This window comes from Oncorhynchus keta, chromosome 33 (assembly GCF_023373465.1).
Source record: "Oncorhynchus keta strain PuntledgeMale-10-30-2019 chromosome 33, Oket_V2, whole genome shotgun sequence".
NCBI lineage: Eukaryota > Metazoa > Chordata > Actinopteri > Salmoniformes > Salmonidae > Oncorhynchus > Oncorhynchus keta.
The window spans coordinates 14,546,880-14,564,757 of record NC_068453.1 but is presented as its reverse complement, the minus strand read 5'-3'; the positions used below and the strand labels follow the sequence as shown (position 1 = coordinate 14,564,757).

At 44.8% G+C, this 17,878-nt stretch overlaps 1 protein-coding gene across 2 annotated transcripts in view; it reads right to left on the bottom strand.

The window, feature by feature from the left end:
* LOC118365954 (protein O-mannosyl-transferase TMTC1-like) overlaps nt 1–17,878 on the bottom strand; it is a 130,513-nt gene that overhangs the window by 28,333 nt on the left and 84,302 nt on the right. For both annotated transcript variants that reach the window (XM_052492073.1, XM_052492074.1), the window contains one exon: nt 4,798–4,965. In XM_052492073.1, coding sequence (XP_052348033.1) covers nt 4,798–4,965 — 168 coding nt within the window. The remainder of the gene's footprint in view (nt 1–4,797; nt 4,966–17,878) is intronic.

Here is a 17,878-nt window from a genome sequence, read left to right as displayed (position 1 = left end):
ATAGTAGGACAGAGGAAGGGTAAATAGTAGGACAGAGGAAGGGTAAATAGTAGTAGAGAGGAAGGGTAAATAGTAGGACAGAGGAAGGGTAAATAGTAGTAGAGAGGAAGGGTAAATAGTAGGACAGAGGAAGGTAAATAGTAGGGCAGAGGAAGGGTAAATAGTAGGAGAGAGGAAGGGTAAATAGTAGTAGAGAGGAAGGGTAAATAGTAGGAGAGAGGAAGGGTAAATAGTAGTAGAGAGGAAGGGTAAATAGTAGGACAGAGGAAGGGTAAATAGTAGTAGAGAGGAAGGGTAAATAGTAGGACAGAGGAAGGGTAAATAGTAGTAGAGAGGAAGGGTAAATAGTAGGACAGAGGAAGGGTAAATAGTAGGACAGAGGAAGGGTAAATAGTAGTAGAGAGGAAGGGTAAATAGTAGGAGAGAGGAAGGGTAAATAGTAGGAGAGAGGAAGGGTAAATAGTAGGAGAGAGGAAGGGTAAATAGTAGGACAGAGGAAGGGTAAATAGTAGGAGAGAGGAAGGGTAAATAGTAGGACAGAGGAAGGGTAAATAGTAGGAGAGAGGAAGGAGTAAATAGTAGGAGAGAGGAAGGGTAAATAGTAGAACAGAGGAAGGGTAAATAGTTGGAGAGTAAGGGTAAATAGTAGGAGAGAGGAAGGGTAAATAGTAGGAGAGAGGAAGGGTAAATAGTAGGAGAGAGCAAGGGTAAATAGTAGGAGAGAGGAAGGGTAAATAGTAGGAGAGAGGAAGGGTAAATAGTAGGACAGAGGAAGGGTAAATAGTAGGAGAGAGGAAGGCTAAATAGTGGGAGAGAGGAAGGGTAAATAGTAGGAGAGAGGAAGGGTAAATAGTAGGACAGAGGAAGGGTAAATAGTAGGAGAGAGGAAGGGTAAATAGTAGGAGAGAGGAAGGGTAAATAGCAGGAGAGAGGAAGGGTAAATAGTAGGACAGAGGAAGGGTAAATAGGAGGAGAGAGGAAGGGTAAATAGTAGGACAGAGGAAGGGTAAATAGTAGTAGAGAGGAAGGGTAAATAGTAGGAGAGAGGAAGGGTAAATGTAGGAGAGAGGAAGGGTAAATAGTAGGAGAGAGGAAGGGTAAATAGTAGGACAGAGGAAGGGTAAATAGTAGGAGAGAGGAAGGGTAAATAGTAGGAGAGAGGAAGGGTAAATAGTAGGACAGAGGAAGGGTAAATAGTAGGACAGAGGAAGGGTAAATAGTAGTAGAGAGGAAGGGTAAATAGTAGGACAGAGGAAGGGTAAATAGTAGTAGAGAGGAAGGGTAAATAGTAGGACAGAGGAAGGGTAAATAGTAGGGCAGAGGAAGGGTAAATGGTAGGGCAGAGGAAGGGTAAATAGTAGGAGAGAGGAAGGGTAAATAGTAGTAGAGAGGAAGGGTAAATAGTAGTAGAGAGGAAGGGTAAATAGTAGGACAGAGGAAGGGTAAATAGTAGTAGAGAGGAAGGGTAAATAGTAGGACAGAGGAAGGGTAAATAGTAGTAGAGAGGAAGGGTAAATAGTAGGACAGAGGAAGGGTAAATAGTAGGACAGAGGAAGGGTAAATAGTAGTAGAGAGGAAGGGTAAATAGTAGTAGAGGAAGGGTAAATAGTAGGACAGAGGAAGGGTAAATAGTAGAGAGAGGAAGGGTAAATAGTAGGACAGAGGAAGGGTAAATAGTAGGACAGAGGAAGGGTAAATAGTAGGAGAGAGGAAGAGGGTAAATAGTAGGATAGAGGAAGGGTAAATAGTAGTAGAGAGGAAGGGTAAATAGTAGTAGAGAGGAAGGGTAAATAGTAGGACAGAGGAAGGGTAAATAGTAGGAGAGAGGAAGGGTAAATAGTAGGACAGAGGAAGGGTAAATAGTAGTAGAGAGGAAGGGTAAATAGTAGTAGAGAGGAAGGGTAAATAGTAGGACAGAGGAAGGGTAAATAGTAGGACAGAGGAAGGGTAAATAGTAGTAGAGAGGAAGGGTAAATAGTAGGACAGAGGAAGGGTAAATAGTAGTAGAGAGGAAGGGTAAATAGTAGGACAGAGGAAGGGTAAATAGTAGGGCAGAGGAAGGGTAAATAGTAGGAGAGAGGAAGGGTAAATAGTAGTAGAGAGGAAGGGTAAATAGTAGGAGAGAGGAAGGGTAAATAGTAGTAGAGAGGAAGGGTAAATAGTAGGACAGAGGAAGGGTAAATAGTAGTAGAGAGGAAGGGTAAATAGTAGGACAGAGGAAGGGTAAATAGTAGTAGAGAGGAAGGGTAAATAGTAGGACAGAGGAAGGGTAAATAGTAGGACAGAGGAAGGGTAAATAGTAGTAGAGAGGAAGGGTAAATAGTAGGAGAGAGGAAGGGTAAATAGTAGGAGAGAGGAAGGGTAAATAGTAGGAGAGAGGAAGGGTAAATAGTAGGACAGAGGAAGGGTAAATAGTAGGAGAGAGGAAGGGTAAATAGTAGGACAGAGGAAGGGTAAATAGTAGGAGAGAGGAAGGGTAAATAGTAGGAGAGAGGAAGGGTAAATAGTAGAACAGAGGAAGGGTAAATAGTTGGAGAGAGTAAGGGTAAATAGTAGGAGAGAGGAAGGGTAAATAGTAGGAGAGAGGAAGGGTAAATAGTAGGAGAGAGCAAGGGTAAATAGTAGGAGAGAGGAAGGGTAAATAGTAGAACAGAGGAAGGGTAAATAGTTGGAGAGAGTAAGGGTAAATAGTAGGAGAGAGGAAGGGTAAATAGTAGGAGAGAGGAAGGGTAAATAGTAGGAGAGAGGAAGGGTAAATGTAGGAGAGAGGAAGGGTAAATAGTAGGAGAGAGGAAGGGTAAATAGTAGGACAGAGGAAGGGTAAATAGTAGGAGAGAGGAAGGGTAAATAGTAGGAGAGAGGAAGGGTAAATAGTAGGACAGAGGAAGGGTAAATAGTAGGACAGAGGAAGGGTAAATAGTAGTAGAGAGGAAGGGTAAATAGTAGGACAGAGGAAGGGTAAATAGTAGTAGAGAGGAAGGGTAAATAGTAGGAGAGAGGAAGGGTAAATAGTAGGAGAGAGGAAGGGTAAATAGTAGGAGAGAGGAAGGGTAAATGTAGGAGAGAGGAAGGGTAAATAGTAGGAGAGAGGAAGGGTAAATAGTAGGACAGAGGAAGGGTAAATAGTAGGAGAGAGGAAGGGTAAATAGTAGGAGAGAGGAAGGGTAAATAGTAGGACAGAGGAAGGGTAAATAGTAGGACAGAGGAAGGGTAAATAGTAGTAGAGAGGAAGGGTAAATAGTAGGACAGAGGAAGGGTAAATAGTAGTAGAGAGGAAGGGTAAATAGTAGGACAGAGGAAGGGTAAATAGTAGGGCAGAGGAAGGGTAAATAGTAGGGCAGAGGAAGGGTAAATAGTAGGAGAGAGGAAGGGTAAATAGTAGTAGAGAGGAAGGGTAAATAGTAGTAGAGAGGAAGGGTAAATAGTAGGACAGAGGAAGGGTAAATAGTAGTAGAGAGGAAGGGTAAATAGTAGTAGAGAGGAAGGGTAAATAGTAGGACAGAGGAAGGGTAAATAGTAGTAGAGAGGAAGGGTAAATAGTAGGACAGAGGAAGGGTAAATAGTAGGACAGAGGAAGGGTAAATAGTAGTAGAGAGGAAGGGTAAATAGTAGGAGAGAGGAAGGGTAAATAGTAGGAGAGAGGAAGGGTAAATAGTAGGAGAGAGGAAGGGTAAATAGTAGGAGAGAGGAAGGGTAAATAGTAGAACAGAGGAAGGGTAAATAGTAGGAGAGAGGAAGGGTAAATAGTAGGAGAGAGGAAGGGTAAATAGTAGGAGAGAGGAAGGGTAAATAGTAGGAGAGAGCAAGGGTAAATAGTAGGAGAGAGGAAGGGTAAATAGTAGGAGAGAGCAAGGGTAAATAGTAGGAGAGAGGAAGGGTAAATAGTAGGAGAGAGGAAGGGTAAATAGTAGGACAGAGGAAGGCTAAATAGTGGGAGAGAGGAAGGGTAAATAGTAGGAGAGAGGAAGGGTAAATAGTAGGAGAGAGGAAGGGTAAATAGTAGGACAGAGGAAGGGTAAATAGTAGGAGAGAGGAAGGGTAAATAGTAGGAGAGAGGAAGGGTAAATAGTAGGACAGAGGAAGGGTAAATAGTTGGAGAGAGGAAGGGTAAATAGTAGGAGAGAGGAAGGGTAAATAGTAGGAGAGAGGAAGGGTAAATAGTAGGAGAGAGCAAGGGTAAATAGTAGGAGAGAGGAAGGGTAAATAGTAGGAGAGAGGAAGGGTAAATAGTAGGACAGAGGAAGGGTAAATAGTGGGAGAGAGGAAGGGTAAATAGTAGGAGAGAGGAAGGGTAAATAGTAGGAGAGAGGAAGGGTAAATAGCAGGAGAGAGGAAGGGTAAATAGTAGGACAGAGGAAGGGTAAATAGGAGGAGAGAGGAAGGGTAAATAGTAGGACAGAGGAAGGGTAAATAGTAGTAGAGAGGAAGGGTAAATAGTAGGAGAGAGGAAGGGTAAATGTAGGAGAGAGGAAGGGTAAATAGTAGGAGAGAGGAAGGGTAAATAGTAGGACAGAGGAAGGGTAAATAGTAGGAGAGAGGAAGGGTAAATAGTAGGAGAGAGGAAGGGTAAATAGTAGGAGAGAGGAAGGGTAAATAGTAGGAGAGAGGAAGGGTAAATAGTAGTAGAGAGGAAGGGTAAATAGTAGGAGAGAGGAAGGGTAAATAGTGCGTGGAAAGAGCGAGCCTCCCTAATGTGCTACTGATGATGAATAACTCAAGCCATTCCATTAATCCAGGGTCTGACACGCACATACATACACACCCCATCCCACCCACCACTCACCCCATACCACTGACCTGAAGAGGGCCTCCCGGGACAGCCAGATGTCGTTCTGCTGAACGGTCTTCCAGGAGAAGAGCAGGAGGAGCAGCAGCGTGGAGACGGTCAGGGCCGTGGTGCCCCAGCGACCCACCACAGAACACAACCTGCCCAGGCCATGGGCAACCAGGATACAGTAACCCATACTGGGGGAGTAGGGAGGGGGTAAAGGGGAGCGAGAGGGAGAGGGGAGGGCAGAAAGATGGGGATGAAAGGTCAGAGAGAAGAAGGGGTGAAGATGAGGGAGAGAGGAGTGGGGGGACAGAGAGAAGGTAGAAGAAGGTATGAGTGAGGAGGGGAGGCAGGGAAAGGGAGGGGAGTTGGTAGAAGTACAGAGGGGGAAGGGAGAGATATCGTACAGGGAAGGAGAGAAGAAGGAGAGGAGGGGAGCCGGAATGTGGGGGGTATCTTTCAATTATCTCCCACTCAATCATCTCCAGTCCAGTGCTGCAGAGCAAATACATACATGAAGAAGACGTTCTGCTCACCAAGACTCTCCAAGACATTCACTACTCTGAGACCAATGTGCTTCTCTAGTGTTTTCCCTGGACGGGATTCAAGAAGAAAACGACACGTAGTAGCCCCTCGCTAGAACAGGAAGCTCTCATTGGCCGCTCATACACTTCCTGTTTATGGTTAAGGCGTCCCTGGTCGCCGTGGAGATGGAAGACAGATGACTGTCCTGACAGTGTGCGGTAAACATAGTGATGAGCCACTCCCTTAGTTGGAGGAGTCTGATGGCTTTAACAGCACGTACACACACACACACACACACACACACACACACACACACACACACACACACACACACACACACACACACACACACACACACACACACACACACACACACACACACACACACACACACACACACAGAGAGAAAAGCAGGCCAGCGGACACACAAACACACCCAAGAAAATGACGTGCTTTTCAGTTATCCAGAGTTCAAGAAGTCCTAGAAGTATAGCCAAGAATCCCCCCTCTCCAGTCCCACAGTAACCTGTTTTTCCACAGGAAATATAACATGGCTGCTTCCTTACAATCCCCTACCTCCCCAAACACACACACCTAAGACCAAACCCCATCTCCCACCCCATTGCTGTCTCACACCCCTGTGTATGTGTGTGTGTGTGTGTGTGTATATGTGTAGGTGTGTGTGTGTATGTGTGTGTGTGTATTAGCACAGGGTAAACAGGGCTCTCTCATTCCTTCCACACCATTGCAGTTCCCCTACAAACCCAGACAGAAGGTAGGAAAGTAAATCACACCAGGAGATATTCTGAGAAAACTACACCGGAGAAAATAAGCTTAAGAGAGAGAGACAGAACGTGAGAACAGGTTGAAAAAAGAGAGGAGGCAGAAAATACGCTGTTAAAAATACAGATGTGATAGAATGATTCAATGCTAGACAGACAGAGAGGAGGAGAGAGTGATTGAAACCGAGGGAGACTAAATGGGAGAGAGCTAGCGGCCAGCTATTTAAAAGCTGTCTGCTGATTTACAGTATCCTCCTGAGTGTGTCAGACAGAGACAGAGAAAAAAGAGAGAGAGAGAGAGAGAGACGAACGGACGGACGGACGGACGGACGGAGGGAGGAGGGAGGGAGGGAGGGAGGGAGGGAGGGAGGGGGAGGGAGGGAGGGAGGGAGGGAGGAGGGAGGGAGGGAGGAGGAGACAGACAGGGAGGGAGACAGACAGGGAGGGAGAGAGCCAGACAGACAGACAGACAGACAGACAGACAGACAGACAGACAGACAGACAGACAGACAGACAGACAGACAGACAGACAGGGAGGGAGGGAGGGAGGGAGAGCCAGACAGACAGACAGACAGAGACAGACAGACAGACAGACAGACAGACAGACAGACAGACAGACAGACAGACAGGGAGGGGAGGGAGGGAGAGGAGGGGAGAGAGAGAGAGAGAGAGGGAGACGGAGGAGACGGAGGGAGGAGGAGGGAGGGGAGGGAGGGAGGGAGGGAGGGAGGGAGGGAGGGAGGGAGGGAGGGAGGGAGGGAGAGGGAGGGAGGGAGGGAGGGAGGGAGGGAGGGATGGAGGGAGGGAGGGAGGGAGGGAGGGAGGAGGGAGGAGACAGACAGGGAGGAGAGAGAGCCAGACAGACAGACAGACAAGGAGGGAGAGGAGCCAGACAGACAGACAGACAGACAGACAGACAGACAGACAGACAGACAGACAGACAGACAGACAGGGAGACAGGAGACAGGGAGGGAGACAGACAGACAGACAGGGAGGAGACAGACAGACAGACAGACAGACAGACAGACAGACAGACAGACAGACAGACAGACAGACAGACAGACAGACAGACAGACAGACAGGGAGGGACGGACGGACGGACGGACGGACGGACGGACGGACGGACAGACAGACAGACAGGGAGGAAGAGAGAGCCAGACAGACAGACAGACAGACAGACAGACAGACAGACAGACAGACAGACAGTCAGCCCATTGACACCCCTATCAGACCACAGCAAAATCAGTCTACTTGAACAGAGCAATACTCAATCATGAGGCATCAAAGCCAAAGGAACTGAGTAACATTAAGAAATGCTATAGATGGAAGGAATGCAGTTTGGAAACCTACCAAAAAACAATTAGGCAACAACAAATTCAATCCCTTTTAGACAATTACCTGGGGAAAACTTTCCACTGCAAAAGTGAAGGTGTAAACTTGGCAGTAGAAAATCTTAACAGTATATTTGACCTCTCAGCTTCCCAATCAAATCTAAAAATCTAAAATAGAAAACCGAAGAAAATGAACAACAAACAAACAAATGGTTTGATGAAGAAAAATCTAAGAAAGAAATAGAGAAACCTGTCCAACCAAAAACATAGAGACTATGCCTTCACTGTGGTGAATCACTAAAACAATACAGAAATACACTACGGAAAAAGAAGGAACAGCATGTCAGAAATCAGCTCAATGTAATTGAAGAATCCATAGACTCTAACCACTTCTGGGAAAATTGGAAAACACTAAACAAACAACAACACAAAGAATTATCTATCCAAAATGGAGATGTATGGGTAAACCACTTCTCCAATCTTTTTGGCTCTATAACAAAGAATAAAGAGCAAAAACATATACAAGATCAAATACAAATCTTAGAATCAACTATTAAAGACTACCAGAACCCACTGGATTCTCCAATTACATTGAATGAGTTACAGGACAAAATAAAAACCCTCCAACCCAAAAAGGCCTGTGGTGTTGATGGTATCCTCAATGAAATGACCAAATATACAGACAACAAATTCCAATTGGCTATACTAAAACTCTTTAACATCATACTTAGCTCTGGCATCTTCCCCAATATTTGGAACTAAGGACTGATCACCCCAATCCACAAAAGTGGAGACAAATTTGACCCCAATAACTACCGTGGAATATGTGTCAACAGTAACCTTGGGAAAATCCTCTGCATTATTATTAACAGCAGACTCGTACATTTCCTCAATGAAAACAATGTACTGAGCAAATGTCAAATGGGCTTTTTACCAAATTACTGTACAACAGACCATGTATTCACCCTGCACACCCTAATTGACAACCAAACAAACCAAAACAAAGGCAAAGTCTTCTCATGCTTTGTTGATTTCAAAAAAGCCTTCGACTCAATCTGGCATGAGGGTCGGCTATACAAACTGATGGAAAGAGGTGTTGGGGGTAAAACATATGACATTATAAAATCCATGTACACAAACAACAAGTGTGCGGTTAAAATTGGCAAAAAACACACACATTTCTTCACACAGGGTCGTGGGGTTAGACAGGGATGCAGCTTAAGCTCCACCCTCTTCAACATATATATCAACGAATTGACGCGGGCACTAGAACAGTCTGCAGCACCCGGCCTCACCTTACTAGAATCCGAAGTCAAATGTCTACTGTTTGCTGATGATCTGGTGCTTCTGTCACCAACCAAGGAGGGCCTACAGCAGCACCTAGATCTTCTGCACAGATTCTGTCAGACCTGGGCCCTGACAGTAAATCTCAGTAAGACCAAAATAATGGTGTTCCATAAAAAGTCCAGTCACCAGGACCACAAATACAAATTCCATCTAGACACTGTTGCCCTAGAGCACACAAAAAAACTATACATACCTTGGCCTAAACATAAGCGCCACAGGTAACTTCCACAAAGCTGTGAACGATCTGAGAGACAATGCAAGAAGGGCATCCTATGCCATCAAAAGGAACATAAATTTCAACATACCAATTAGGATCTGGCTAAAAATACTTGAATCAGTCATAGAGCCCATTGCCCTTTATGGTTGTGAGGTCTGGGGTCCGCTCACCAAACAAGACTTCACAAAATGGGACAAACACCAAATTGAGACTCTGCATGCAGAATTCTGCAAACATATCTTCCATGTACAACGTAAAACACCAAATAATGCATGTAGAGCAGAATTAGGCCGATACCCACTAATTATCAAAATCCAGAAAAGAGCCGTTAAATTCTACAACCACCTAAAAGGAAGCAAATCCCAAACTTTCCATAACAAAGCCATCACCTACAGAGAGATGAACCTGGAGAAGAGTCCCCTAAGCAAGCTGGTCCTAGGTCTCTGTTCACAAACACACCCCACAGACCCCCAGGACAACAGCACAATTAGACCCAACCAAATCATGAGAAAACAAAAAGATAATTACTTGACATATTGGAAAGAATTAACAAAAAAACAGAGCAAACTAGAATTCTATTTGGCCTTAAACAGAGAGTACACAGTGACAGAATACCTGACCACTGTGACTGACCCAAACTTCAGGAAAGCTTTGACTATGTACAGACTCAGTGAGCATAGCCTTGCTATTGAGGAAGGCCGCCGTAGGCAGACATGGCTCTCAAGAGAAGACAGGCTATGTGCTCACTGCCCACAAAATGAGGTGGAAACTGAGCTGCACTTCCTAACCTCCTGCCCAATGTATGACCATATTAGAGAGACATATTTCCCTCAGATTACACAGATCCACAAAGAATTCGAAAACATATCCAATTTTGATAAACTCCCATATCTACTGGGGGAAATTCCACAGTGTGCCATCACAGCAGCAAGATTTGTGACCTTTTGCCACAAGAAAAGGGCAACCAGTGAAGAACAAACACCATTGTAAATACAACCCATATTTATGCTTATTTATTTTCCCTTGTGTATTTTTACCATTTGTACATTGTTACAACACTCTAATATGACATGTGTAATGTCTTCATTGTTTTGAAACTTCGGTATGTGTAATGTTTACTGTTCATTTTAATTGTTTATTTCACTTTTGTATATTATCTACCTCACTTACTTTGGCAATGTTAACACATGTTTCCCATGCCAATAAAGCCCCTTGAGTTGAATTAAGAGACAGACAGACAGACAGACAGACAGACAGCGACAGAGAGAGAGACAGACAGAGAGACAGACAGCGACAGAGAGAGAGACAGAGAGAGAGAGACAGAGACACAGAGAGAGAGAGACAGAGACACAGAGAAAGAGAGACAGAGAGAGAGAGACACACGGAGAAAGATAGTGAGATACAGACAGAGAGACAGACATAAAGAGAGAGAGACAGAAAGAAAGAAAGGCAGAGAGATAAAGAAAGAAAAGAGAGAGAGAGAGAGAGAGAGAGAGAGAGAGAGAGAGAGAGAGAGAGAGAGAGAGAGAGAGAGAGAGAGCGAGAGCGAGAGCGAGAGAGAGAGAGAGAGAGAGAGCACCCGGACAGTCACAGCAGCCATCACTCCAGCTTTAGACATTCTGCTGTCAGAGCTAACAGCCTAGCCAGTGCCAATATTTACCCTGGCGCACGGCGCGGCCCAACCCACCAATCAGAGCCCTGGGTAGGCGGACAGGGATGAATGCCAGCCTAAGTGGGGATGCGACCTCGATATCACACGCTGGAATTCACTGAGCAGCAAACTAGCCCCACTAATACACAGTGGGGTGGGCACACACACACACACACACACACACACACACACACACACACACACACACACACACACACACACACACACACACACACACACACACGCAAAACATGCATACACATAAAACATGCATACACACACGCACACACATGCATACACACACATAAAACATGCATACACACACACATAAAACATGCATACACATATAAAACATGCATACACACTGCACAACTCCCATCTGGGTACTGTGTGTGTGTGTGTGTTGTGCGTTGTGCGTGAGTACGCATAATAAGCCTTGAGGCCTGTGTGAAACAAAGCTTGTGACATATGACAGAAGTGCAGTCTCTCAGAATGACACGGTGTGTGTGTGTTTGTGTGTGTGTGTGAGAGAGAGAGAGAGAGAGAGAGAGAGAGAGAGAGAGAGAGAGAGAGAGAGAGAGAGAGAGAGAGAGAGAGAGAGAGAGAGAGAGAGAGAGAGAGAGAGAGAGAGAGAGAGAGAGAGAGAGAGAGAGAGAGAGAGAGAGAGAGAGAGAGAGAGAGAGAGCAGGCACTGTGACGTTGATCTCAGACAGCAGACCGTAAACTGAGTGAATCAGCATAACCCTGAATGAGACCCTGCGCTAATTGTTCTCTCTCTGAAAAGCACCGCCACTGGAGTCAGCTGAAACGCCCGCATCTGTCAGTTGTACAGCCCTGTCAGATACACACACACACACACACACACACACACACACACACACACACACACACACACACACACACACACACACACACACACACACACACACACACACACACACACACACACACACACACACACACACACACACACACACCAAGCCTGCCTGCCTGCCTGCCTGCCTGCCTGCCTGCCTGCCTGCCTGCCTGCCTGCCTGCCTGCCTGCCTGCCATGATGTTCCAGCGTTCCCTCTTGCTCTGCTGTGAGGTAAAATGGTTGTGTGATTGCAGGCAGCGAAGAAAAACACACGGAGCAGAACTCCATTTCCCAGGAGACTTCTTTGTACGCTTGGGGCTTCATTAAAAAGTCCTGCGCGTTCATCAGAGAGTCAGACAAAAGGAAGGTACACAGCATCGGAGAAAATCAATTAACAACACACAGAATGCTAACCGAGAACCTGGCAAATGTTTAATTTGAAAAGTAAACACAAAGCTTTCCTCTGCAGGTGCGGCAAAGTGGGAATGCCCTATTACCCAAGATTACAATCTCTTCCAATACATTATCATATACCCACACACGTCCACATTCTGTCTCTCTAGCCACAATCACAATCACACATCTCTCGCTCATACAAACACTCACACACACTCCAATGCAAGCTCACGTACAGTAATTGCAATCTCTCTCTGTCACACACACACACACACACACACACACACACACACACACACACACACACACACACACACACACACACACACACACACACACGCACACGCACACGCATACACACACACACACACACACACACACACGCACACAAACCCACACACACACACACACACACACACACACACACGCACACACACACGCACACGCACACAAACCCACACACACACACACACACACACGCACACGCACACGCACACGCACACAAACCCACACACACACACACACACATTCTCAGTCCCCTTTTGCATCTCTAATACCTCAGGCTGGGGTGGAATTCATTTAGCTGCCGAGAGTCGAGCTGTGAGTGGGCGATATTAAACCCTGGGATGGGGAACCTGTCTGCATTGGAAATCACTACTAATCCTGCACTCAGCTACGCAGATGACTCAGGGAAAGTCCCCTGCAGACCCGAGCAAGGAAAGATTAGCAGAATTAATAGTTAGGGGGATGGAGAGAGGGAGGAGGCGAGGGGTGGAGAGAGGGAGAGAAGGAGGGAGGGGGAATTTAAAAAATGAGAGTTAGGCCGAGTTAGGGGGTAGGAGGAGGTCAAATGGGGATATAGAGCAGGAGAACACCTCTTGTATGAGCATAAATCTCCCTAAAGCCACCATGTCCACTAAAGACTACATTTAGATGGAAGTGTAAACCCTGTGCCCAGACATGTGTCTGGACTACATTTAGATGGAAGTGTAAACCCTGTGCACAGACATGTGTCTGCACTACATTTAGAAGGAAGTGTAAACCCTGTGCCCAGACATGTGTCTGGACTACATTTAGATGGAAGTGTAAACCCTGTGCCCAGACATGTGTCTGGACTACATTTAGATGGAAGTGTAAACCCTGTGCCCAGACATGTGTCTGGACTACATTTAGACTAACAGGTAACACACTGCAGGCAGAGGGAGAGATGAGGGGTCTCTCTTTAGCACCGTCTCATGTTCCCTTTAAATCAATTCATATTGGAGAAGCGTCTGTTGACATTTTATTCTGTCATTATACATGCAGGAGGTTAAGTGAGTGGAGAGAGATGAAGTGAGTGGATTTTACACAGCCCCCCCCCCCCAGGCATCCTCCAGGCTATACACTCTAAACCCTCAACCTGCATCAGTTTTTATTGATTTATTTCACCTTTATTTAACCAGGTAGGCAAGTTGAGTACAAGTTGAGTACAAGTTACAACTGTGACCTGGCCAAGATAAAGCAAAGCAGTTCGACACGTACAACACAGAGTTACACATGGAATAAAACAAACATACAGTCAATAATACAGTAGGAAAATAAGTCTATATACAATGTGAGCAAATGAGGTGAGATAAGGGAGGTAAAGGCAAAAAAGGCCATGGTGGCGAAGTAAATACAATATAGCAAGTAAAACACTGGAATGGTTGATTTGCAGTGGAAGAATGTGCAAAGTAGAGATAGAAATAATGGGGTGCAAAGGAGCAAAATAAATAAATAAATACAGCAGGGGAAGAGGTAGTTGTTTGGGCTAAATTATAGATGGGCTATGTACAGGTGCAGTAATCTGTGAGCTGCTCTGACAGCTGGTGCTTAAAGCTAGTGAGGGAGATAAGTGTTTCCAGTTTCAGAGATTTTTGCAGTTCGTTCCAGTCATTGGCAGCAGAGAACTGGAAGGAGAGGCGGCCAAAGTAAGAATTGGTTTTGGGGGTGACCAGAGAGATATACTTGCTGGAGCGCGTGATACAGGTGGGTGATGCTATGGTGACCAGCGAGCTGAGATAAGGGGGGACTTTACCTAGCAGGGTCTTGTAGATGACCTAGAGCCAGTGGGTTTGGCGACGAGTATGAAGCGAGGGCCAGCCAACAAGAGCATACAGGTCACAGTGGTGGGTAGTATATGGGGCTTTGGTGACAAAACGGATGGCACTGTGATAGACTGCATCCAATTTATTGAGTAGGGTATTGGAGGCTATTTTGTAAATGACGTCGCCGAAGTCGAGGATCGGTAGGATGGTCAGTTTTACAAGGGTATGTTTGGCAGCATGAGTGAAGGAGTCTTTGTTGCGAAATAGGAAGCCAATTCTAGATTTAACTTTGGATTGGAGATGTTTGATGTGAGTCTGGAAGGAGAGTTTACAGTCTAACCAGACACCTAGGTATTTGTAGTTGTCCACAAATTCTAAGTCAGAACCGTCCAGAGTAGTGATGTTGGACGGGTGGGCAGGTGCAGGCAGCGATCGGTTGAAGAGCATGCATTTAGTTTTACTTGTATTTAAGAGCAATTGGAGGCCACGGAAGGAGAGTTGTGTGGCATTGAAGCTCGTCAATGAATGTGTGTGTCTATCTATGTAAGAGGTCAACTGATTATGATTTTTCAACGCTGATACCGATACCGGTTGTTGGAGGACCAAAAAAAGCCGATACTGATTAAATCGGCCGATTTTTTTTTTTATATATATATATATATATATATATATATATATATATATATATGTAATAATGACAATTACAACAATACTGAATGAACAATGAACACTTTTATAATCACTTAATATAATACATCAATAAAATCAATTTAGTCTCAAATAAATAATGAAACATGTTCAATTCGGTTTAAATAATGCAAAAACAAAGTGTTGGAGAAGAAAGTAAAAGTGCAATATGTGCCATGTAAAAAAGCTAACGTTGTTCAGAACATGAGAACATATGAAAGCTGGTGGTTCCTTTTAACATGAGTCTTCAATATTCCCAGGTAAGAAGTTTTAGGTTGTAGTTAATATAGTATTTATAGGACTATTTCTCTCTATACCATTTGTATTCCATATACCTTTGACTATTGGATGTTCGAATAGGTACTTTAGTATTGCCAGCCTAATCTCAGGAGTTGATAGGCTTGAAGTCATAAACAGCGCAATACTTGAAGCATTGCGAAGAGCTGCTGGCAAACGCAGGAAAGTGCTGTTTGAATGAACGCTTACAAGCCTGCTGCTGCCTACCACCGCTCAGTCAGACTGCTCTATCAAATCATAGACTTAATTATAATATAATAACACACAGAAATACAAGCCTTAGGTCAATAATATGGTCAAATCCGGAAACTATCATTTCGAAAACAAGACGTTTATTCTTTCAGTGAAATACGGAACCGTTCCTCATTTTATCTAATGGGTGGCATCCATAAGTTTAAATATTGCTGTTACATTGCACAACCTTCAATATTATGTCATAATTACGTTAAATTCTTTCGCAACAAAAAAAATAGTTCTCAAAATTAGTTCGCAACGAGCCAGGCGGCCCAAACTGCATATACCCTGACTCTGCGTGCAATGAACGCAAGAGAAGTGACACAATTCCCTAGTTTAATATTGCCTGCTAACATGAATTTCTTTTCAACTAAATATGCAGGTTTAAAAAAAATATACTTCTGTGTAATGATTTTAAGAAAGGCATTGTGTCACGCCCTGACCATAGAGAGCCCTCGGGGTTCTCTATGGTGTTTTAGGTCAGTGCGTGACGAGGGGGGTTTCTAGCGTTTTTATGTCTATGTTGGTGTAAGTATGGTTGCTGTAGTGATGGGATGCTAAATGACTTAAATGTAAATGTAATGTAAATGTTGCCAATTGGAGGCAGCTGATGATCGTTGCCTCTAATTGGGGATCATACTTAGTGTGGTCCGTTTCCCACCTGCTCTCCCTATATTGATATTTTGTTTAGTGCCTAGGTGTGCTACGAACGGCACGTTTGATTGTTCTTTGTGTTGTTGAAGTTTCACATAAATAAAGAATGTGGAACTCTACTCACGCTGCGCCTTGGTCCACTCATTTCGACGAACGTGACACATTGATGTTTATGGTTAGGTACATTCGTGCAACGATTGTGCTTTTTTCGCAAAAGCGCTTTTGTTAAATCATGCACCGTTTGGCAAAGTTGGCTGTCCTTTGTTAGGAAGAAATGGTCTTCACACAGTTCGCAACGAGCCAGGCGGCCCAAACTGCTGCATATAGCCTGACTCTGTTGCACAGAACGCAAGAGAAGTGACACAATTTCCCGAGTTAAAAGAAATTCATGTTAGCAGGCAATATTAACAAAATATGCAGGTTTAAAAATATATACTTGTGTATTGATTTTAAGAAAGGCTTTGATGTTAATGGTTAGGTACACATTGGTGCAATGACAGTGCTTTTTTCACGAATGCGCTTGTTAAATCACCCCTTTGGCGAAGTAGGCTGTGATTCAATGATAAATTAACAGGCACCGCATTGATTATATGCAACGCAGGACAAGCTAGATAAACTAGTAATATCATCAACCATGTGTAGTTAACTAGTGATTTTGTTAATATGTATTGTTTTTTATAAGATACGTTTAATGCTAGCTAGCACCTTACCTTGGCTCCTTGCTGCACTCGCATAACAGGTAGTCGGCCTGCCATGCAGTCTCCTCGTGGAATGCAATGTAATCGGCCGTGATCGGTGTCCAAAAATGCAGATTACCGATTGTTATGAAAACTTGAAATCGGCCCTAATTAATCGGCCATTACGATTAATCGGTCGACCTCTAGTCTGTGTGTTTGTCTATGTGTGTGTGCCTGTGTGTGCGCGTGCATGCATGTGTTTAAAGGGCAGAGGCCCCCCAAGGGCCACTATGGCCATGATAATCTTACACGCAAACGCACGCACGCACGCACGCACGCACGCACGCACGCACGCACGCACGCACGCACACACACACACACACACACACACACACACACACACACACACACACACACACACACACACACACACACACACACACAGGGAACCGGATGAGCAGAAAGAGATGGGGGTAGGCCGTGAGACAGGGAAATTGAAAATGGAAAGTTGAGAGAGTGAGAGAGGAAGAGAGAGAGAGCATTGACAGACAAACAGAATATGATTTTCTTATAAGATATCAGCATCAGGAAAAATAAATAGAAAAATATTATCTGGGAAGCCCTTGAAAGCACTGAAGGACGAAGGAGCCCTTAGAGTGACGCAAGGCAGCGGGAGAGAACAGACGGATGGAGAAAGCAGAGAGAGTAAAGGAGAGAGGGAGGAGAGAACAGACAGATGGAGAAAGCAGAGAGAGTAAAGGAGAGAGGGAGGAGAGAGACAGACAGATGGAGAAAGCAGAGAGATGGAGAAAGCAGAGTAAAGGAGGGAGGAGGAGAGAACAGACAGATGGAGAAAGCAGAGAGAGTAAAGGAGAGAGGGAGACAGAGAGAGAGAGTAAAGGAGAGAGGGAGGAGAGAACAGAGAGTAAAGGAGAGAGGGAGGAGAGAGAGAGGGAGCAGAGAGAGTAAATGAGAGAGGGAGGAGAGAGACAGATGGAGAAAAAGGAGAGTAAAGGAGAGAGGGAGGGAGAGAGAGTAAAGGAGAAAGGAGAGAGGGAGGAGAGAATAAAGGAGAGAGGGAGGAGAGAACAGACAGATGGAGAAAGCAGAGAGAGTAAAGGAGAGAGGGAGGAGAGAAGAGGGACAGATGGAGAAAAGGAGAGTAAAGGAGAGAGGGAGGAGAGAACAGACAGATGGAGAAAGCAGAGAGAGTAAAGGAGAGAGGGAGGAGAGAACAGACAGAGAGTAAAGGAGAGAGGGAGAAAGAGAGAGAAAAGGAGAGAGGGAGGAGAGAACAGAGAATGGAGAAAGCAGAAAGTAAAGGAGAGAGGGAGAGAACAGACAGATGGAGAAAAGGAGTAAAGAGAGGGAGGAGAGAACAGACAGA